The 23,634-nt window shown below is 40.8% G+C and overlaps 1 protein-coding gene and 1 long non-coding RNA gene across 6 annotated transcripts; both read left to right on the top strand.

Annotated features, from left to right (window-relative positions):
- Nucleotides 1-28: 28 nt before the first annotated feature.
- On the top strand, nt 29-5,639 carry LOC147650124 (uncharacterized). Its single transcript, XR_015276891.1, has 5 exons — nt 29-113; nt 1,016-1,104; nt 3,105-3,242; nt 3,342-3,538; nt 5,176-5,639. It is a non-coding gene; the product is annotated as an uncharacterized LOC147650124 (long non-coding RNA).
- A 162-nt stretch (nt 5,640-5,801) lies between these two features.
- CTCFL (CCCTC-binding factor like) lies at nt 5,802-21,031 on the top strand. 5 transcript variants are annotated; one of them, XM_023939588.2, is made up of 10 exons: nt 8,511-8,869; nt 9,899-10,151; nt 11,343-11,505; nt 11,738-11,908; nt 12,589-12,722; nt 14,339-14,459; nt 15,677-15,826; nt 16,495-16,655; nt 17,438-17,558; nt 18,695-21,031. In XM_023939588.2, exons 3-10 carry the CDS (start codon nt 11,466-11,468, stop codon nt 18,820-18,822), a joined length of 1,026 nt encoding a protein of 341 aa, XP_023795356.2. In that variant the 5' UTR covers nt 8,511-8,869; nt 9,899-10,151; nt 11,343-11,465; the 3' UTR covers nt 18,823-21,031. The 5 variants fall into 5 exon arrangements, with proteins under 5 accessions (XP_023795355.2, XP_086708508.1, XP_086708509.1 ...); XM_023939587.2 differs by lacking the exon at nt 11,343-11,505 and having other exon boundaries at nt 5,802-8,869; nt 18,715-21,031; XM_086852382.1 differs by lacking the exon at nt 11,343-11,505 and having other exon boundaries at nt 5,802-8,869.
- The last annotated feature ends 2,603 nt before the right edge of the window (nt 21,032-23,634 follow it).

The raw sequence follows: 23,634 nt of genomic DNA, 5'->3' as shown, positions 1-23,634 counted from the left end.
TGTGGGGACCTGGCACACATGCTGCACGCTCCACTCCACGTGTGCTGCATGAACCGTGAGACACACCGAGCCTCTGCGACCGGACACCGAGCCTCTGCGACCGGACACAACAGGTAGCAGCAAACGGGGGCACAGTGCTTTACCCCCTCCTCACCCCCTTTCCAATCGAGACAGGCTTGGAGAGATTGTGAGAAATGATGTTTGTGGATCCCTACAAAAGGCCTAAATTTTTTTGTCTTGTGTTCAAAATGAAGTGGCTTCTTCTGGTGGCAGAAGAGTCGAAAAAAAATACCCAGATTTATCACGATTAGACTGTAGTTCCATTAGCCTGTCCAGTGTTTTCAGCTTGACAACAGACATTTCTCAAAACAAATGGAAGCAAATTTCAGCAGCCAGGAAGATGCACTGGTGCATCGTTAAGCTCTCTAAACAAAGTCACCAATCTTTGATGCTTACTTTAGCATCAGCTCAAGTGCTCAGTCCTGAGCTATATTTTAGGGAAAGTCCCTAAAATATGTTTTATATATTTATAAATAATTTTTATATTATAAAAATATACTGGTTGTGCCACAGTACATGCCAAAGCTGACATTACACTGTGGGCACACTGGTTTCTTGCTTGTTCTGCTTTGGCAGATAAAACAGTTATTATTGTTGTTATTATTACTTTATTTTTAAGCTCACTTTTACAGCTCAGCTCTGGAGATGGGATTGAGATATGTGATTTTAACTCTGATAAGCAGCCACTCCTCTGGAGCCATTTCTTGAGCTGTGACTCTAATCTGGGGAGTCTTCCCTAAAGGAATACTGTCAAGGATCAGTGTGAATATGTGAGTAATGGGCTCTGTAGCAAATGGTACCTGATCAGTGGCCAGGTATGTGTAATTCTGTTAGCTTGGGAGCTCCTCTCATCTACTGCAGAAGGTCTGTCATGTGGAAAGTTTGGGCCCACCAAGATTTTGACTGACTTTACCCTAGCCACAACAGAATGATGATTTTTGCATGGTTACTGCAGGTTGTTTTTTGCTGGATGAACAGCAGAACTACAGCCAGAAGAGAAGGGGACAAACCATACCAACCAGAGTGAAAAACAGTCAGCAAAAGGTTTGTGTTTCCCTTTACCTTTCATCACCTGCTCTGCTCAGTCACACAAAGCCCAGATGGCTCCAAATCCAGTTTGCAAATAAAAATGGTTGTCCTTGCTGGAGTGAAGTCTCTTTACCACAGAGGAGTGTGTTTGCAGCTGTCAAGGACTTCCTGCTTCCTACCTGGGTAGGAAGCAGACAAATCCTTGTATATGAGTTCAAGCACCTCTTGTTCAAGAGTCTCCGGCTTCCTCTGGATGACTGGTGTTCTGCTAACTGTGACTTTTTACAGAGACCTCACCTCCTCAGGCCCGAAGAAATGACATGAAAGCACCTTTTTGTATACTAAATTTAAGTTTTTCTAGGATGAGACAACCCTGGCTCCACTTGCTCCTTCCTCTTGCACGCTGTTCTTTATTTCTCTGTGACACTTTGCCTGCGAGCAGCAGTTGTCCTTTCAGCTCTACCTGCTTCTCTTTCCTTTAAATCCCCCCGTGTGCCTTTGTTCTCCCTCAAGATTTCAGTCCCTTGTTACATGCAGTCTGACCCATTGGTCACAGTTCTGCACGTCCTTCTTGAGCCAACACCTTTGAAGAAGGATGGCTTTAACCAGTAAGAGTGGGGGCAGATTCTGGAGGTTTAGGTTCTGTTCCTTCCTCTGCTATGGATTTCCCATTTGACTTTGGACATGTAGCTAAATCCCCAAGCCTTTATCATCTCCTAGGAAGGAGTCTGGGAGGTCATAATGCCAATTTCTCCCTGTTCTTATGAATTCTCCTAGTTTGGTTGATAGTTCCCAGCTATAGGAGCTTAAAACCTAATTAGACATGATCATTATCTCTTCTCATTTTTGTCTGTGCCACAGAAAGTCCCTGCTGGGTTCTCTCTAGGTTACTGTAATGCAAACAATAAGTTCTTACTTGAAATTAAAAGCATTTACTATAAACTGTTTTCTCCTTCAATAGCAACACAAAAGCTGCAACTTGGGCTGAACTCTGTTTTCTGCTTCATGTAAGATTTGTTCTATAGTTTTTCCCCAGGAAAACAGCTTTGATTAATATTTCAAGCATTTTATAACACTAAAAGCCAAACAGGATAGAAAAGCTGATTATGCAGAAATGAAAGCCAACTACAATCTAAAGGTCAGAAGGCAAATGTGCCTATGTCAAGCACTACATACCTTTTGGTTCTTGAACCTGGCAGCTGGAGGAAAATCAACATTGCACAAAAACCAATAATCCCTGCAACGAATCCTCTGTTTACTGGAAAATTCTTATGTAAGTGTTAACAGGTCAGGTGAAATCCTACATACTGTACACTTCTGCTTAGCACCATTCTATCAGGAATAAGGCAACATCAGTGGACCACAATGGGATTTTCTTCAATGTGAAGCACTTTTGCTTGGTCAGTGTAAATGGTTCCTACCAGACAAATGCCACAGGTATGATTATTTCTACAAACAACACTCAGTAAAGAGATGAGGAGTTCGACTGGACCCTGGAAATGATGCTTTTTTTTTCTTATGCTTTTAGGAAGACAGAATTCTGATTACTATAGGTGCATCTTTGACTGACCATCTGTAACTGTCTCCAAATTTTCTGATTCAGGATGATATATATGCAAATGAATACTGTTTATGTAAAGAGAAGCTTCTTACCTGTGTGCTTAAACCACTAATGTACAAATGAACAGCAACCAACGTGCATTCTGCAAATAAAATAAAAACCCCCATGCACTGGCTAGCCTTGTAGAGTTCAGGTATTTGCTCTAAATAGCACTAAGTACTTTTTTTATTTTGGGTGGAGCATAAATGTGCTCTGCCCAGAAGATCTTAAACAAAAGATGGGTATGAATGACAGATCAAGAGACTTTCAGTTTGTAGAGGCAGCTCTGAATGGAGTAATAACCATGATTCACAAAACTTGTCACCCTGGTATTCTCATCTGCTTTCTAGACACTGCCTCATCTTGATGTTTAGGATTACAAGGGCTATAAGATTGACTTTGTTTCTTCTTACAGGCACAGAAGAGATGTGCAACTGAGCCTGCTATACCATATTTCCATTCCCAGCTCCTGATGGAGAGGCCTGGGGCTATCTGGTTGTGGACTTTAAGTGATGGTTCAACATTGTAGCAGTGCAGAAAACTAAGATTCAAGGTATTTCTGCTGATAAATATCATGGACTACAGCACCTGCTTTTCAGTGAAGTGACATTAAGTTGTTAAATATTCCCCTAAATTTTCTTGATTTCTTTAGATTTTTGAATTAAGAAGATGATTTGGACTCCTCAGAAAGTTTAACCCCAAGAGAATTTGTTATCTGAGCTGGAAAAAAAGTGCACAGGAACCCACTGCTCTTCTGAACCCACCAACCACCTCCTTACTGCTGATTTTGCAAGGATTAACGTGTACTTGCTGCACATCCACGTGGAAGCAGAATTTGAACTCCTCTGGGTTTGTACATCTCACTCACAGATTTATTAGGACAATGATTTAATAGTCTCATTCTTTGGTGATCCTATTAACTTCCAAGTTTTGGTGTCTGTTCAGCTGTGCACGAAGAGCTGTTCTCAGAACTGTTTTCCTGATTAAAGATTAACAATGTGATAAAAGGAGGAAACATGGGCATCCTTGGAGTTTGTTTCTTACATCAGCTGGGTTAAACCTTTACTATCTTTTCTCACTGTGTATCTTCTCTCTGTGTTTGGCAATCAAATTCTGCACAGCTCCAGCACGTTTCCCCTGGTTTAGTCAAAACAAGAGGAAAACTTTCTGCCTTTTAAACTTTTAACTCTTCAACCCTTGCACAAACAGCAACAGAAACCTGTAATAACTAACTAAGGGGAGTTGTATTAAGAACTTTCTTTGCTATCTGTTGGATTAAAGAGTATTCTGGAAAAACAGTGGAAGTCACTGAGGTGTAGTTAACTGTATAACCACACTAATGTCTTTTGAAATGGAAGAAGTGATATGCTTCCCAATAAACATCCTTCCTCCAAACAGATCCGGCACGCAGCTCTGCTGTTTGCCACACGCAGCAAATTTTATATTAGTGGATGGCAGGATTGTTTCTAAATATATCACAATGTTAGATGAAACAGTTAATAGACAAATTGCAATTATGGTTAATAATTTTTAGGCCACTTCCCTGACTTGTGTCTAAGCAATCAATCATCCCTGGTACTTTCAGCTCCAATAAACTTATGTTAAATACTTCCCTTTTTATATATCCCACATCTGTACTCTATTAGGTCTTGGTTTCTAGTCATGCTATATAATTATAATCATTTACAGAATAGAGGAGGATTTTAAGAGCATAGACAATACTTGAAAGCATTAAGTCTTTTAACTTAATAGGAGTTGCTTTTGTTCTGTTGCAAGAATCACTCATATTTAAAGGGATGATTTGTCTCCTCAAAGTCCAGATGAGCATTGGAGAGAGAGCAAAGCCTGGCTTTCCCTGTGCCTTAGGCACAACCCGAATTTAGCTGATCCTGCATGAGCAGCACAGTCCAAGCACTGTGCCCTGAGACAGCTCTGCAGCTCTGCTCACCCTCTTTGCATGAGAAGTGGTAATTTATAGCCTGCCTAGACACTAGTCAATCAATACCCTCCAGCATGATTTCCATCTGGCTTTGCTTTGCTGTGCTCCCATCTTCTCTCTGCTTCAGGGATTCAGCAAGGAAACAAGTAGGACTGTATGTTCTGATGTTCCAGGGTCTGAGGTCTGACTAGTTTTTATATGACTGTAGCAATAGGAAGCAGAGAATTGTGTTCTTTGGGGCAGGCAAAAAATCCAAGTCAGATCTGAATCCTTAGTGATGTCTGCTGAAATAAACTGTAGCTTCCATCTCCAAACCAAAGGTCTGGGGGAAAAAATAAAAAAATAATAATATCCTTCTTTCCAAGTGATCAAACTGTATATTTTCTCCTGAGAATATTCCAGGCCAGCACTGAAGCACTGACTTAATTCTGAATCTGCAAGATTCAGTTGCTGAGAACAGCATCAAAAAGAACATAACTTTTTTATCTCACTCATTAGCTGACGTGCTTTCTTTTTTTTTCCTTTTTTTTTTTTTTATTTAATTAAGGTTTTTGGTGGTCTCTGAAGAAATGCTTCGTATTTGTGAAAGTGGGACACCAAAGGAACAAGCAGCACCAGAAAATACAGCAAAAAGACTTCAACCATTTAGTGACAGCTTCAAGACCTGAGCAAGGTTTAAAGGAGCCAGATGAATTAGAAGATTGTAAAAGTATCTCCTTTTTTCTCGGAAGCAGGTGATGGTGTGAAGGAGGTTATCTGGTGCTGTCATTATTGAGAGGGGCAATATCTCACTGCAAAAGAGGTGCTGAAGGTAGTGTTTGTCCCTGGGGTAGAAGCAAAGGGAAGGCGTTGGTGTTTGCAGCCTGGTGCTAAGGCACACACACCGCTGACAGGTGCAGTGTGAACGCGACACATACTTGGAAACAAAAGTGAGACATTGGTGGAAAGTGAAAATGGAAAACTTTCCAGATGCCAGGTGGAAAATGATATTAAAGCTGTCAAAATAAGTCACAACAAAGACTGGGTTTTCTCTTAGACTAACAGGAGTCATGTTCTGGAGAAGAATGGAGGTTTCAGCTACAAGGCAGAGTGTCATAAATGAAACAATTATGAGCACTGGAGGTTAAGTTTGAACCTATTTGTTTTGGGGTTTTATGTTTTGGTCTCTTTATTTTTTCTTTTTCTCTTTGAAGTGCACTGCAGAGTTCCTGATTTATTCTACAGTTGGTGGACAGGTCAAAAATGTGTAAATAAATCCCACTGTCATTGCTTCACATAGTTATCTATTCTGGGCCTAATTCCAAGCCCTGTTAAATTGATGGCAATCCTTCCATTGGCATGGGAGGACTGCAGTTGAGAACCTGTGATGGTGGTGCAAAGTAACACCAGAGAGGATGGATAAACAGCTTCTGCAGTCATCCAAAGTGAGTCTCTGAAACACAGAAAGGGAAGCAAACCTTGAACTACATTCAAGGTCAAATATGCTTTATATATATGGGAATGGAGCTTTTAAAAGTGTCAGCTCCACCTAAATGCATTAAACATCTTAAATATTATAAAGGACATTATTCAGATTTAAGACTGACATTCCGAACAGATAACCCAGTATTTTACTTCTTGAAAAATATTAGCTGCACTGCTTATACTTGGGTGGAAAACCACAAATCAGAACAAAGTTTGCTGTGTTTCCTTAGTGTAGCCAAGGAAATTTACTCTGCTGATTAAGGATTTTACTTGTCCATGTATTCACTTTAATGAAGTGGTAGATTCTTATCAACAATTTATCTGTATCTTGTGGCTGAGTTTTGTTTCTTTATGTAACATTACTTTAGCACAGGAAAATGTGCCTACATTAAATTCCTTATGCTCCTTATGAAATACTCCTGACAAACAATAATTAATTTTGAACATTTACCCCCCAAAGTATAATTATGACTTAAAATATAAAACAGCTCTCTATTCTTTTTGTGATAGACTTTTCATGCAGGTTGTTAGATGTGTTAGAAAGAACCAGACTCCCAGAAGAGTGGGTAGAAGCTAGATTGCAGCTAGAGATGGACAATGCAGCAGCAGTAACTGGAGACTCTACACACAACACACCATAATAGCCATTATGGAGCTGTTAACCTCTAGTGTGTCAAAACCTACTCAGAAATTGGTTGAATTCTTAGATTGCTGATCCAAGTGGTTCCTTTAAATTCAGCAAAAAATGAACTGAAGAGGCATTCCGCGTTTGAGCTATAAATCCTTGGAAATACTGGTTATTAATGGAAATAACGACAGACCTTTACCGTACCTGCATGGATGGTGCTGGTATTAATAATGCAGAAGTGCAAGGCAGGACAGCTATTAGAAGTTGATGACTGCTGAAGTGCAGAAAACCTCATTAAAATAACCTAAAGGATGGTGTATTACTGTAACAACTTTTTTTCCCTACAGTGCCCTTCAACAATCATAATTGCACAGTATACAGAGCAACTTGAAAAGATTTAGAAATGTGTAAGAAGTAAAATCTCTGGCCACAGTTACTGGCAGCCTAATTATGTGAATATATTGTATACTCTGCATCCTGTTCTTTAGTTTTGAGAGCCCGTGGATTCATGGATGATGAATAATGTGGTGTCTAACCAAGATATCAGCACTAAATTGCTGGAATAGATATTCAGCCTTAAATAATTGCTTTGGGTTTGTGTTGATTCCAAGCAGCAGAATAGTTATGACTAACTTGCAGTTGTTAAATGTAAACATGCTGTATTATTTTTGCATTTAAGATTTTACAGAATTGTAGATAGGAGTGGTTGTTGTCAAGGGTGTTTATGGGATTTTCAGTTGATGTCTCTGAGGATGAGGTCAAATAACCCCACCTCACCTTAGGGTACCGCTCAAAGGCCAGTGGGGTGGGCTGCTGTTTGTGCTATAGATATTTCAGAAATGCCTGGGTTACATCCCCAGGGAAGGAAAACCACCACTTAATTTGGGGTAAATCAGTTTAGCAGGATCTGGAACACACTGGGCTGCAGTCCCTGTGCAATGTGCTGTACTCTGCAATGCACCAAGCTAATATTTAGAAGTAAAGCTCTAAATCTATCCTCTGCACTGGCATATAATAGAGTATTCAGAGTAAGTGGGTTTTATAAAATGCTTGATGGCTGGAAATTACTAGTCTAGAAGGGTACACAAGATTAAATGTTAAGTCACTCAAACTGTGCAAGTTTACCTCAAAGACATTTTCACAATGCCTTTGGAGGAGTCGTTCAACTTGTTCTCACTGAATAACCAATCCAGGCCTAAGGTACAGTGTAAAGATGCTTAAACATCGCTCCACTGCCTCTGCAAAGCCACTTGAGCCAATTTTGTACAACACTTCTGTGGCGGCAGCATCAGGCGGCCCTTCAGCGGCACTCCAGCACAGGGCTCCCGGCTGGAGCCTTTCCGCCACAGAAACACGGCAAGTGCTTCAGATATTTCCCAAGTGGAGAAACCAATTGAGCTCGGCCCCGTGGTCTCCAGCCAAGTGGGAGCAGAAGGTTAAGGGCCTACAATTAAGGACGAGATGTCTTCATCTCTGCTCAGAGGGTGAGGAAACGGCAGCTGCCCTGACAGGACTTGCCGTGCGTGGGGGCCAAGGAGCAGCGGGCACCCGGTGCATTGCGGGGGAAAGCTCCGCAGGTTCGGGGCTTTTGTGTTTTGTAGGGAATTAACACGTGAGAAGCAGCCGTTCCCCAAAAGCTGCTCCCCACGAGTGGGCTCCCACTGCGGCCGCTGCTGAGGGAGAGGCCGCTGCCGAGCTGCACGGCAGGCGCCGAGCCCCTTCCCCGCCGCCTCCCCTGCCACAGCCCGGCCACAATGGCCCAGCAGCCCGGGGGTCCCAGCGCCCCGCGGGGGCACCGCCCGCAGCGGGAGGGCCCTTGGGCCGCCGGAGCCCCGAGCCAGGAGCGCTGAGGGGGCTCGGGGCTGGTCCTGAACGCCCGTGGTTTGCGCTGGTGTGTGTCCCGGATCGGGCTGACTCGCTGTGTGTGACGGGGAGCAGGACGGGCAGGGAGCCCGCAGGGCCCGGGCCCGGCTGTGGGGCTGGGCCGGGCCCTGGGGCGCTGCGTGCCCCGGGCATGGCCCTGAGCCTGCGGGACGGCATCTGCGTGTTGTATGACTTGGAGCTGGAGCAGATTCGGCAAGAACAAGGGCAAGAAAAGAGCGCAGAAAGCGAGGAGACAGATAAACCACCAGACAGGCTCCTGATGGAGGTACTAGTTCTGGATAAGGTGAAATTAGAGATACGTTGTTCCCTGTTAGCTTCTACCATCGCACCGATTTGGTTCTGACTTAAGCGTTAATATTATTTATTCAAATTTGTTGGACTTAAATATCCAGTCCCCTGTACATCTTTTTATAATTTCATCCATTTTTAAAAGACAAACTAGAAGTTTAGTCTTTCAAGATTCAGAGAATATTCTCAATTGGAAGAGACCCAGATTGTCAAGATGATATCGAGACGATATTTAACTGTTGAAATTCAGACAGGTTTTTAATTTAGTTCACCAGTTTGGTTCTATTTGGTTTGATAACCCCTATCTCTTATGTGGCATTACAGGATTTCCCTTTTTCTTCTTAATTCAATTAGTTCAATCTTGGAGTCATTGTTAAAGCTGGGTATTTAATGCAGTTCCATTTGAAATTAATTTTATTAATAAGAACATGCAAACACTCCAGTTTTGTTCTGTGCTAGCTATTATATTTGTTTTACAATAAAATCCTTTTTCTTAAAAAAATCATGCAGCACTAGATAATTTCTGAGGTAGGTCATATTGCCATATTTGTGTCTAGCTAATACAAGAAGTATCACAGCCTGGTTAATTGCTATATGACAAAGAAGACATTACAATTAACCTGCAGAAGTCCTATTTTGTTAAAAAACAGAGCATACTTCTCACTTTCTTTGAAAAGGTAAACATACTGAAATTTTCTTTAAAAAAAAATAAAGATACAAGTTTCTGTGTTCTCATTGCTGCAATTTAAAATGATGGTCTGAAATTTTATATAAAATTTTGAAGCGGGAGGGTGTAATAATTCTTACTGAATTGTAACTTACCAGTTAGGCTGCTGTATGCTAAATGCAAATTTTTGTTGCAGTTTTGTGCATCACATGATGATGACTTAAAGACTGAAAATCAGAATGAATTGGTGGCTTGCATTTTTTTGACTGCTTAGTTGATTTGCCAGTAGCGACTGCCTTTAATTGAGAAAGTTGTAAAAGATATTCTTTTTTAAAATAGATTGACAGAGATAATGATGCCATTACATTTGAAAATAACATCCAGCAACTGAGCCCATCTGAAGAGGGGGAAGGAGAGAAAGTTTTTCCCACTGTTGGGCAAACAAAGAGTCAGAGCTGCAAAGGGGGTGATGATTTGTCAGACTTATTCAATGAAAGTAAAGAGCAGGAATATCCAACTGCATCAGAACAAACAGTTGTAAGAAATCTCAAGAATCTAAAATTTGAGGCAAATGCTCCACATCAGGAGAAAGGTAAAAAGTTAGTAATCTTTGTAGCTAATTTTTAGATAAGACATGTTAAGCAACATTTTGAACTGAGGTTGAAGTTTCACATTAAATATTTACAGTGGTAATTACTAAGTTTAGATTAGGTTAAGTCTTAACATTCTGTGGAAATTTGGAAGAAGAAATAAAACCTTCAGCCTTAAGTGCTTGAAGATCTTCAGGCTGATGTCATCTGCCATGTTTTCGAGAGAGACATTTTGGATGGCATTTAGAAATTAATGGTCTTTTGAACAGTGTGTGGTATTTGAATCCTCCCGGGAGATTTCAAAGTTAATATTGTATAAGTGCCTTTGAATACACCTAGTAATTTATTTAGTGTCTCAATTCACTCATTCAGCTTCAAAATGTGCTTGTTTGAGGGTTTATGGTTGAGTTTAGAGTGGTTCCACATTGCCAGCAGAAAGTGGTGGGCAGTTATCAACCAATACCTATCAGCAAAGCCTTTCCCAGAACCTAAATAAGAATAACAGAAAATGGCTGATTTAAGAAGTTAGAAACATAAAAGTATGTTACAGAAGTTGACTGACTCAGAAGAGAACAGATAAGCATCTGTTTCCCTAGAAACTGTGTGTGTACTGTAAAAATTGGATGACATCAGTGATGTTGAGTCTGTAAATGTGTGTGTTGTATCTGGAAGTTAAGGTATCTTGGCTGAGGTTCTCTATGGTACAAATTGTTAATGTCCCCTGTTTCAGTTACAGCCTTTATAGGAAGCACATTTGAGCAGTTTTAACAAAGCTAACAATGTTCCTTTGTGTGGGCATGAATCCACAATGAATAAATGACAATAAAGTGGTTTTGTTTGCTGTTACTGAACTGAAGTGTTATCTGCACATCTCTGTGTGTTATAAAGCATTGTATAAAATGCATTTTGGTCTCAGCATGAAAATCATTACAGAGAGCACACTTGGGAGCTGAGGCAACTGTTCTGGAAAGACTCTTCAAATGTGACGTATTTGCCATTTCACAGTTTCAAATCTTCTTCATAACTGAAAGTGTTGCACATTTAATCTTGTTACTCTCAAAAGAAATTCATTACTCTTGTGCCCTGAATTTTATTCTATGACTTCTCCAAAGAACTTTTTTTTTTCCTCTCAAATTCAACCAGTAATTTTAAAGAGGCTTTTACATCATGATTTTTTTATATGCACTTTACAGATTAAGGAGCACCAGAAAGCTGGGAATAGCTTAACCTGCCATTTTCAAATCTTTGCATAAACTTACTTAGTGCTAATTACACAGTTGTTGTCAAGAAGTTTGTTGCACAGGTTGTAAGACTTAATGATGGTATTGAGAGAGGAAGTCTCATCCTGTTTTGGAGGTAAGAGCAAGAGCAGGAGTTAGGTTTCCTGGGATTAGATTCTAAACTATACCACTAAGAAATAACACAATTTTGGGGGCAAATCACTTAAGTCTTAATGAATCCTTTGATGTAGAAGTTTGAAGCAGTTTTACCCAGACTAGAGGGACTCTTTAGAAATTGGTACCATTTTTAACAAAAGTAGTCATTATTTTGTGTTATATACAGTGTAAATATGTCTTTGTTTCAACAGGAGAAAAAGAATGTTTCAACTGTTTTTTCTGCACATTCACCTCAGTCAAGTTATCAAGTCTTAGGCGTCATTTGAAAACCCATTCAGATGAGAAACATCACGTGTGTCACCTCTGCCCGAAGGCCTTCCATACAGCAACTCTGCTGCATAACCATGTGAACACACATACAGGTACCTAATGCTTGAAAACCCTTCATGGTACATACTGTCTTCAAAACTGAATTAACAGGCAAGTGCCTTTGCCTTTGAGCTGTGTTCTGTGATCATTTTATGCTCAGAAATTCCTCTGATTTTCTGTGCTGTTCCACACTGAAAAGACGTGGTCTGTAGTTAGGAGACTCTGTGTGTGTGTATTTGTTTATTTTGTTAAGTAGCATTCTTGTCAGCTCAACAGAGACTTCAGCTGTGCTTCATTCCTGCGTGAAGAATAGAATTTTCTGTGATGTTTTCATTTTGCTATATAAACATATGAAGCGAAGCAATAAATTCTGTTTATAATAAACTTATTGTGTGCATATATACGGAAGAAATTCTTTACTGGGAGGGTGTTGAGACACTGGCACAGATTGCCCAGAGAAACTGTGGCTGCCCCATCCCTGGAAGTGTCCAAGGCCAGGCTGACCAGGGCTTGGAGCAACGTGGGATAGTGGAAGGTGTCTCTGCCCATGGCAGGGGGTGGAACAAAATGAGCTTTAAGGTCCTTTCCAACCCAAATCGCTCTATGATTTATTGTATGTAAAAAATCAGAATATCAGAAAAAGTTCTATTTAAAAATTCTGCATGTTGATTTAAGGCAGACAAATTCACATTGCTGTTGTGTTGAATCAAAGTCTTGTGGTGTATTGTTGCAGGGAACAAACCCCATAAATGCAGTGAGTGTGACACAGCATTTGTGACCCGAGGGGAGCTTTCACGACACAGGAGGTACAAACACACTTTGGAGAAGCCTTTCAAGTGCACAATATGTGAATACTCCAGTGTAGAAGTAAGTACAGCCTTACTGAATCTTTTGGGAAGGTGTGAAGTTTTTCACCTGCCAAGATTTTAGTGTACAGACAATTTTTGCCCAGATTTTTAACCATGAGAATCCAGGTTCTGCTGATGGCCTCGGACACACTGGTGGATTGTGTTAATCTCTTATGTTGCTGCAGTGTTATTGCAAGGTGGCTGATGGCTACAACTTCCTGGTGACATGCATTTCATTTAATTTCATTTCATTGCACTCATCTTTTCATCCCCATCATCCTGCAAAGAAGGAACAAGTAACCTGAATTCCTGGAACCCTTACTTTGTCCATGAAGTATTTGCTAATGTGTTGCTCCAAATTAATATTCATAAAATTATTTAGGGGTTTTTGAACTAATTGCATTTTAAGAGCTTTTTTCCCTTTTGTTATGCTAAAATTGCTGCTTGACAATGTGTTTGTGTGATTTTGGTCCTGCAGAAGCATTCTTGGTTGTCATGTACACGACATTCCATGTACTGTAGGGCAAGACTAGCTAATGTCTAAAAAGAAGTTCATGTATTATGTTTATATACTTGATGGTGTTTGGTTTTTTTTTCCAGGACTAGAATTTTTTTCATCAAGAACAAAATACCTTAGAGTCTGCTTAAGGGTGCATTTGGAAATGGCAATTGAATTGGGTGCACAGGCTTTCAGAAATGCATCTGTGATTGAATCACTGTCACAATTTAGTGGATATTCAATATCTGAATTTGTGCTGTGTCCAGATCTAAAGCTGTAAGCAATCCTGAACTTTATTCCACGCACCTTATCTTAATAATTAGACTTTGGATAGCTTGCATCTTTAAAAACCCTGACTGCTGATGTTAAATTACCCTATTCTTTCCCTTGTTTCAGTAAGGGGCTATTCAGCATTCACTGCTTTTACAGAACTCTCATTCCTGTAAGCTTTACCTGAATGAAGAAACCTGAAGGAGCTCTCCAGTACTGCCATGCAAATTATTTGACTTTTGTGTAGCAAAGGTTGGCAGTCATGTTTAATTTTATTTAAGTGAATAGTGGTGTAGATTTGAAGGAATCTAGCAGTGAATTCATTAATTGTGTTTATAAATGGAGGAACTGAACATATGATAACTCCTACTCACGTACCTACAATATTTATGTAGAGCATATCAGAAAAACAGCATTAAAAAAAAGTATAATTGAATTAACTTTGTAACTAAGGTGCTTCATTGGGACTTGAAGGTGGATAGTCTCTGGATAATGGGTTTGGTCTTTAATTTATTTTCTTGAGTGTTTTCAAAGAATTTTTTGTTTGGTACATCCAAGTAGCATGACAGTAGTAGGTATCCTCTTTTTAAAATTTTATCTTTCTTGTTCTTATTATAAAATTTCCCATTTTTCTAATGTGGACATTAAATATGGAAGTAAGATAATATGGGGAAATAGTGCAGAAGTGTCCCAAAACCACAACAGGCTGATTATGCAGGGAAAAACATGGATGTAAGAGTGCTAATTCAGGGATTAATGCAATGTTTTAAATTGCAGTAGGTGTATTGTGTAAAATTGCTTACATTTTAATTAAATATATCTCTAATGTAGATGTTACTGTTGAAAATCTCTCATTTTTATCTGAGGCCAGCAAGATGAGACGCCACGTTCGCTCGCACACGGGAGAGCGGCCCTACCCCTGTCACCTGTGCAGCTATGCAAGCAAAGATACCTACAAACTGAAAAGGCACATGTTAACTCACACAGGTAGAATTCTGGGATAATGATCAACTCCAGGGCCTCAGCTCCTCAGTATTCATAGGGTTAGAGCGATCTCATTTCAAACTCAAGGTCAGCCCTTTTTTTATTTATGATTTGGAGTAAAAACATGTTCTCTTTCAGTGTTCTGGATTTGGAAGTTGGAAGCCCGGCAGTGCTAGAAGTTAGTCTTGCTCTTCATCCTAAACTTCTTTTCTATTAGAAAAGTATTTCCTTTTCTGTGGGTCAGGTTGTCACTTTTATTACTCAATTAGTTGATTTTACATGGAGAGGTATCTATGAGAGATTTTTAAATATCTGTTCAGAACATGGATATTGTTATGACCCCAGATTGCCAGCAACTAATTTGGTCAAAATTGGTTTAATTTTGAAAGCAGTGTGTTCTTGTCATAGCTCTGTAACATGCAAGTCATCTCAGGGGCAGTGGGTATCAATCCTATATTTCAGGGTTTAACTTGGCTCAATTATGGTATGTAATTTGTGCTCTGATTAATGTTCTAAGTTGAATCAGAGTGTGACAGCGTGGTTTGAATCAAATTTTCCAAATATCCCCACTTGTCACACATTGGTTCATATCTTGAGACAGTTTGGTGCAATTAAACTGAATTATTTTTTTCTGGAAGAGTTCAAGAGTGTTACTCACTACTGGCAGGGACTTCTTCCACAGAACCAGCCTGGAGTTGTTTCAAAGCTGTGCCAGTTGCCAGTGTTGATGTAATTTTTAATGATAGTCACACCTGATGTGACTTTTTGGGAAGAAAAGCAAAAAACCAATTTCCTAATTTCCCTTCCCACCATTATCAATGTCTGGTGGTGTGTCACTCTTACCACAATGTTTTGCTGCTGTTGACTTTCTCTCCTTGCATATTTGAAGATAATTCTGCATTTTTGTACATGAAGCATTCAAGGAAGAATAGATGATAATTAAAATAATTCCTGATTCCTAGTTTAGGATTATATTCATGGATTTATGCTTCAGCAGTTTGACTTGTGGACTCAGGAAAGCCAAGATTTTGTGTTGCAATCAGTTATGTAAACTTCTGGAGACTTGTTTGGCCTTTTGTGCACTGTCAACTAATATTAACTTTTGGTTGATCTGGAAACTGTTGCTGTTAGAACATGGATGTTGAATTCTGTGGAAATTGGAATTTATATCAAATAAGTAGAGTTTCTAACCATATGTTACTTTAATTTCTTTTTAATAGGTGAAAAACACTATGAATGTTATGTTTGCCAAACCAGATTCACTCAAAGTGGTACCATGAAAATCCATATGTTACAGAAGCATGGAGAAAATGTGCCAAAACACCAATGTCCACATTGTAGTACTTTCCTTTCCCGAAAAAGTGATTTGGGTGAGTTTAGAGGAAAACACTGGAAATGAAATGTAAAGCTAAGTAGAGGTAAAATCTCTAATTTTCACAAAATTTCACCAAATATGTTATAGCTGACTTCATATTATCACAGAATATTTTAAGTAAAATGTATTTGTAGTTTTCCAGGTAAGTTCCTCCTTCAAAGAGATGTGGTGACATCTTGTGGTTGATGTTTTAATTTGTTTAAAATGCAAAGTAGCAAATACTTAGCTTATTCTTTTTTTTATTTGCTAGATACCTGTGGCACTGTGGTCTTCTGTTTTTTCAGGAGTGTTGGCAACAGTAGAGCTGACCAGTAACAACAAAACTGATACAGAATTTTAAATTTTCAGAAATACATGAAAATGCTGTATTAAAACTGTTTTTTTTGGGAAGGATTTGATTTGTTAAACGATTTCTACTGAAATCAGTAACATGCAGACTTAGAACTGCTTGATTTCTTTGGGAAGTTACAACATCTTGCTGCAGCTTTTGTTTAACCTTTTGTTTGTCTATTTTACTCCTACTGCAGAGAGCACGGAAGGTTCTTTTGTGTTTTCCTCTACCAGATTTGCATTACTCAGGGCTATACACAGCCCAACTCTTGTTCAAAACTGTGAAAATAAAAACCTTGCCATTAAAATGGGTTGTTTTCAATAACTGTCCAGGTGTCCACCTGAGGAATCTGCATTCCTACATGGAAGAGGCAGTGAAGTGCAGGGACTGTGAGGCAGCTTTCCACGAGCGCTACGCTTTCCTTCAGCACAGGAAGACTCACAGGAATGAGAAAAGATTCAGATGTGCTCAGTGCAGCTGCACATGTAACCAGGTATTTCAGTTCCCTGGGAAAACACTGCTTGCTCTGCTGGTGGTGGCGTAAGGCACGCTTGGCTTTGGGGTTCTATTTCCCTTAAGAAAACAAAATCTTTTGTGACTGCAGTCCAACTAAAATAGTGTAGTGGTGCTTATTTCCAGGGTAAATCCCTCACAAATGAACAGTGAAATTGAAATGCTGGAAAGATGAGTCTATCTTCTTGGAAAATCTTTTGTACATGACTGCTTAGAAGTATGAAGTAAGAGCAATCACTTTCAGGGATGTTGTGATAAAGAACAAAATGTAGTATTTGAGCCTGAAATGTGATTTTCAGTGGTGATGCAGAATAAATTCAGTGTGAACTGAAACATTTATTTTAAAGAGTACTTTTAGGATAGCTAGGACCAGTTCAGCAAGGAAAGTAAGAAATTATTACTCACTTATAACCATATGCAGTGAGAACATGTGCTCATTTTGGGTTAACTGTGCACACTTTAAAATAAATGTGACCCTTTTTCCACATACAGATTTTACATGTAAAACTTTATTGCTTATCCAGGAACCAGAAAATGATAAATTTTATTTTATGCCCACCAAATGGCAATGTTCTTTTAAAGCAGAATTTTAATATATATTCTGGAAAATCTTCAGGAGTTTTATGGAGGTTGTTAACTAAGTCAGTCTTCTGCTCAGTGTTCCAGAATTTGTCTGTCAGAACCATATTTGCTTTGTGTGTGTTAAATTGCTTACATAGATTAATATTTGATTGATATATTTGTTCTTCATTATGCTAACAGAGTAATATGTGTAAGCATGCTGAAAATTGTGGATTGGTGAGGGCAAAAACTGCTACATCCAGAAAAGGAAGCAAAGGCAAAAATAAAATCCATGAGCACCCGAAGCGTGCTAACCCAGAAGGTAATCAGTGACTAAGTTAGAATTTAATCATGTAAATTAGAATCAAGACTAAAAGGCTAAGGCAGTGAATCTTCCCTGCTGCTTAATTACTGTTTCACAGTGAAGCTAATAATGGAAGAACACTTCAGAATAGGCTTTACAGTGTGTCACAGATTCTTGTCATGTGAGTTGGGTCAGTGCACAGGTACCATCCTGAGCTGTTCCCTGCTCCTGCAGTTGAGTTCCTAAACTCCCTTTTTAGCAATGCTTTCAGATGATTTTTGTGGAGTAAAAGAATGGGGAGATACACCTTAAGCCTAGATGTCCCTAAACCTCGCCTTTTGGTATATCAGATTATAGCTGAACTGAGAAAACTAGATGTAGTGAGAAGAAGAACTGTTGGAGCTTTTCTGAATCTAATGAATATATATCAGCAGCTGAGTTTACATTAGCATTGACACTTCTGTTTTCACTGGTGAGGCTGTAATGGTATGGTTAGAGAGAAATGTTACAGCTGCAGTGTTTATGTTTTTGCAGTAATTAGATTTTGCTGTTTATTAATATTTTCCTACATGCAAACAATTTCTTTTTGGTATCTTGTAAATACCTTCATCTGAAAGCTTGGTTTTCTAGAGCTGTGATAATGTATCGTCAGATGTTGTTCATGCAAATATTCAGTTCATTAATTGACTTACACAAAGCCTAGAAACTTCTGTGCTGTTCCAGAAGGTTTTTTCCCCAAAAATTGACATTTGCAAGTATTTATATATCACTGTCCACTTCTTGCACAACTTGAAGGGGCCTGTGGGACCCTCAGTGTGGCTTTGCAGATGATGACTTGTGAGGCTGGGGCTGTCAGTGATTTGCTGTTACTAATAATTAAAAAAGAAAAGGGATGCATATGATAATTAAATTTCCAGTTAAAAAATGCTTAGTTTTCCTCTGATGAGAATACCAAACTCAGTAATGTGGCTTGTAATGTAATATTCAACAGAAGATATATTCATTCCCCAAGTAAAGTGTAAGAGAAAAGAGTGCTGTAGTTACATATTGGCAGCATTTTCTCTCCTAAATTAAACTGCATGCTTGTTAAATTTATTAAAATATTTACTTGTCTGGTTAATTATCCCAATATTTAATTATTTTTTTTTTCAAAGTTGCCCTGATATCATTCCAGGATGACTCTAGTGTGGAAAATGAACATTGTGCCAGTGAGATTGTTCCTGTTTTAGATGGGGCAGAAACAGCAACTCCTGGGGAGCACAGAACAGAAGCAACTTATTAAATGGATCCTCAAAGTGATGAAAAATTACTGCATAAAGAGACTAGTCTTCCTTGTTCTCAGTAGCTGTAACTGAGCAGTTCAAAATGTGGAACTACCTCCAGCTGGAAAGGTAGAAAAGATGAAGTTGGAAGCTATTGAAGCCCTTCTGTGCTCATGTTTCTTCTTGCTGCAGTTTCTTTTTTGTGGCCTAAATACCATTGCAAAGTGTGGAAATTAGAGGCAACTTTCACCTGGTTTATTACATACCTGTAATAACAGAATGGGGAAAACCAGCTGATTTCAAAATCATTTATTGAAGAATGGATGCGTTGTTTCACCTTGCATTCGTTTTTTCCCAGTTTTACTCACAGAATTGCAGACTGATCTGAGGCAAATTTCTCTCTCAGTATCAGTGAGAGCTGCCTGAATTTCAGTGTTTATACTTTGCTGAGGTGAGCACATGAAAGGCAATGATTTTTTTGGTACATTTACTAAATCTCCTTTCTGCAAACACTTTAGTTTCTAGTGGAATTCATGATGCAATAGAATGCATGATGCAATTTTGTTGAAAAGCACCATCTCATACTGCTGATAATTAGAAACTCACCTTTTGTCTGAGTTTTTCCCAGCTCATTTGGCTGGGCAGACAGAACTGCATGGCAAAAATGAAGTAGGAACGGGTGGCAGAGAAGTGTGGAGGACCCCCACATTCTGGGAATGTGAAACCTTCTGTGTCCTTAAGCTGACGCTGGGATCTGTTTTCTTTGTCCCTCTAACCAGCCTTGCAAGTGTTCCCATGTAAGTTTGTGATCCTCCTTTTAGCACCAGATCCAAGCCACACCCACGACTTTGATTCTATTAGCTCTTCAATGAAGCACAATTGTGTTATTTAGGAAAGTTCATGTTTATGGAATACTTAAAAATCAGAAAAACATTTAACTGTCAAATACAATTCTCTAACTTTCCTTAGGTTATAAGACCTACTGGGTTTAACTCTTAATAATTACTAGAGTCATTACAGTAAGTACTATTAATTTTCATGATTCGTTACAATGATCACAATTGCCATTTATGCACTGTTCACACTTTTTTTTTGTCATTTATAATTAATACTTGGAAGCCTCCTCATAAAATCTTAAATACTTTTTAAATATTCATCTTTAATGCTGTTATTCTTATGTTACATTCCATTATAAATAAGCACCAGCATAACTAAATATTATTAGGTCATGAAACAACTAAATTTAATTGAAATGCCAAACCCTCATCCCAATTTCAAGATTAACATCTATGTTTAACTTCATTATGGTGTGGAATTTGACCAGTATTAAATGGTTTGGGTTTGCACGTTGGGCAGGCTGTGGTTGCTGGTTCTGCTGCTGTGGTCAGGGACAGAGAATTCCTGTGCTGTGCTGAGCTGCATGCTCACAGCAACTGCAGCTTCTAACTTTTTTTAATTTGAACGGCCTGTTAAAAATGAAACTTTAAGTTTTTGCCAGTTAGTTTATGAACATCTTTATCCTGTTCATGGTAAAGTGTCTAAATGCCTGTTCTAGGATAACTTCTTTAATTCAGCAGCTGTTCTGTGACCCAAAGCAGTGCCAGGAGCTTTAAGAGCCACAGTGTCCCCAGGATCTCTGTGCTCGGGTGAGCAGATAAGGGAGGATGTTGGCATTAGCAGGAGATAATTGCAGTCTTACAGTAAATAATCCCATCCTCAATCATCTCTGTCAAACACGGGAATTACCACTTTGGTAACAAAAGCCTCCTTCGGTTTTGTAGCAAACCCTGAGAAATCAGAGGGCTTGGATTCATTGAAATTCTTCATTGGTGTTGTCCCTCCATTACAGAGCTGTTACTTCACTGTTTACACAGTTTCATATTGATTGCTCTGTGCCTTTTTTCATGCTGGTGAAATTTCAGTAACTTCATTTGTTCTTACCAGTGACAGGACTTAAGAATACTTTTGTTCATGATAATTGCTTAAATGATATTGTTAACTTTATTCTTGTTGTGCTTTCTCCATTTGTGTTATAAACTCTAAGCAGCAGATTTCTTTGTGAAAATTAATTTTAGAAGTTGTTTAAATTCTTTGATCAATTTGCTGAATATATATTGTTCATTTGAATTGTTAATAACAAAGCTGATTCATTCTGTGCTGACATCTAAAAATCAGACTACAGAGAGTGGAATGTGAATGTAGTAATAAAAGATATTTTTATCTCTGAACTTTCAAATTATTATTTCTGTAGCTAGAAGCTATAAATGTGTCATTTTGGAAATCAAGAAAGAATGCTTTGACCTCCTCAGGAACCATTCCTAATGGCCTTATGCTTTTTAACAGCAGTGATTGTTCTTCATGATTGAGAATTTGCATAACTATGCAAATATTTGCATCACTATTCTGATTTCTATTTTACGAAGATAACTTAATTTCATTACATTACCTATTTTAGACCAGTAGATATGTATTAATATCTTTTAAAGCAGTAGCTATTCTGAACAGATGCCAGATGTAAAATATTTTAATTTACTAATTGTGGAGGAGTTGTTAAATACACAGGAATTATTCATGTCTGAAACAGATAATACTGGAGTGTTCTGTAGCATTATGTAACAGTGTTCTGAGGTAATCCAGTTATTTGGGAAAAAAGAGGGAACTTGCATTCCGAGTTTCCTCTGCCAGCTTGAAATTGTCTATGCTTTAAATAGTTAATGTGTGAGGAAATAAAGTTTTGCACAGACCCAGCAGATAAAAAGCAAAGAAAGAGTAGAACCAGGCCTTTGGATACGTTTTTTTACTATGAAGGCTCTGTAGTAAAACAGACTTGACACTGGAGTCGCTTCAGTGATGCAAAGCCACATTGTGACATTGTGCAGTGATGTGATGTGTCAATTGGAATCAATTGCATTCTAAAATTTGGAAGAATTGACCTCAAAAGGATCCTGGGCTCTGCCAAGGGCATGCGGAGAGCCGAGACTGGAGGGTGGCTCTGGTGTTCCTGCAGAGCTCCTGCGGGAGTTCAGGGGCACTGCTGGGCCGGGAGCGCTCATTCCTGGCCCTGCTCATTCCCGGTGCCCGGAGCGCTCATTCCCGGTGTGGGGAGCGCTCATTCCCGGTGCCGGGAGCGCTCATTCCCGGTGCCGGGAGCGCTCATTCCTGGCCCTGCTCATTCCCGGTGCCCGGAGCGCTCATTCCCGGTGTGGGGAGCGCTCATTCCCGGTGCCGGGAGCGCTCATTCCCGGTGCCCGGAGCGCTCATTCCCGGTGCGGGGAGCGCTCATTCCTGGCCCTGCTCATTCCCGGTGCCCGGAGCGCTCATTCCCGGTGCCGGGAGCGCTCATTCCCGGTGCCGGGAGCGCTCATTCCCGGTGCTGGGAGCGCTCATTCCCGGTGCTGGGAGCGCTCATTCCCGGTGCCCGGAGCGCTCATTCCCGGTGTGGGGAGCGCTCATTCCCGGTGCCCGGAGCGCTCATTCCCGGTGCCCGGAGCGCTCATTCCCGGTGCCCGGAGCGCTCATTCCCGGTGCGGTTTTGGGAGCGCTCATTCCCGGTGCCCGGAGCGCTCATTCCCGGTGCTGGGAGCGCTCATTCCCGGTGCTGGGAGCGCTCATTCCCGGTGTGGGGAGCGCTCATTCCCGGTGCCCGGAGCGCTCATTCCCGGTGCCCGGAGCGCTCATTCCCGGTGCCGGGAGCGCTCATTCCCGGTGCTGGGAGCGCTCATTCCTGGCCCTGCTCATTCCCGGTGCCCGGAGCGCTCATTCCCGGTGCCCGGAGCGCTCATTCCCGGTGCCGGGAGCGCTCATTCCCGGTTCCCGGAGCGCTCATTCCCGGTGCCGGGAGCGCTCATTCCCGGTGTGTGGAGCGCTCATTCCCGGTTCCCGGAGCGCTCATTCCCGGTGCCCGGAGCGCTCATTCCCGGTGCCGGGAGCGCTCATTCCCGGTGTGTGGAGCGCTCATTCCCGGTTCCCGGAGCGCTCATTCCCGGTGCCCGGAGCGCTCATTCCCGGTGTGGTTTTGGGAGCGCTCATTCCCGGTTCCCGGAGCGCTCATTCCCGGTTCCCGGAGCGCTCATTCCCGGTGCCGGGAGCGCTCATTCCCGGTGCCGGGAGCGCTCATTCCCGGTGCCGGGAGCGCTCATTCCCGGTTCCCGGAGCGCTCATTCCCGGCGCTTCCCGCAGGTGGCAGCGCGGGGCCGCGGCCGTGGGAGCTCAATGGGAGCCGCTCCGAGGTGCTGGAATTGCTGCCTCAGTTTCCCTCCCGTCGCTCCATGGCTTTGGCCATGTCCAGGCGATATACAAAGAGTTCTTTGGTTCCCTTAGCAGGTTCCTATGTGCTAATGTCACCCCAGCCAGGAGAGAGGATGGGGAGCGCGCTGCTGCCTCGTCTTCTGCTGAAGCTTCTTCTGATGGGATGGGGCTGCCTTGTGCCTGGAATGGGAATTTTCTCCCGGTGCGGCTGGCAGAGGCTCAGCTGCTCCCTCCACCTTCATGGACTGCGAGACCTCTGCAGCCCTGCTCGTGCCTTTGCTGTGTTGGTGTTTTCCCTTTGGCTGAGTTGGCTCCATGGAAGGTCAGGTCCATGGCAGCAGTGCAAGGCAGGTGCAGGGAGCCTGCAGCGGGGCACATTGATATGTTTTCTCTTGCTGCTAAATTTTTTTAACAAATCAAGAAAGCTACTGTTGATAGTTTAAGCAGCTTATCTAAGAAATCTTTACTTAAAGAGATGTTAGGGCTTTTAACAAGCAACAGGTTTGTTAGGTAAATTTTAAAAAGTTCTTTAATGTGAAGTGAAGTGGGCACACAGGCCATGAGGAGTGACCTGGCCCTTTGAT

Source organism: Cyanistes caeruleus, chromosome 16 (genome assembly GCF_971803275.1).
Source record: "Cyanistes caeruleus chromosome 16, bCyaCae1.hap1.1, whole genome shotgun sequence".
NCBI lineage: Eukaryota > Metazoa > Chordata > Aves > Passeriformes > Paridae > Cyanistes > Cyanistes caeruleus.
Note: the sequence above shows the minus strand (reverse complement) of the source record. Positions and strands in the feature narration are given on the sequence as shown.

Coding starts and splice junctions, on each gene's coding strand:
- CTCFL (XM_086852382.1), top strand. CDS start 8,735: ATGGCCCTGAGCCTGCGGGACGGCATCTGCGTGTTGTATGACTTGGAG. Junction 10,152..11,737: donor TGCTCCACATCAGGAGAAAG/GTAAAAAGTTAG, acceptor TTGTTTCAACAG/GAGAAAAAGAATGTTTCAAC. Junction 17,559..18,694: donor GAAGCGTGCTAACCCAGAAG/GTAATCAGTGAC, acceptor TTTTTTTCAAAG/TTGCCCTGATATCATTCCAG.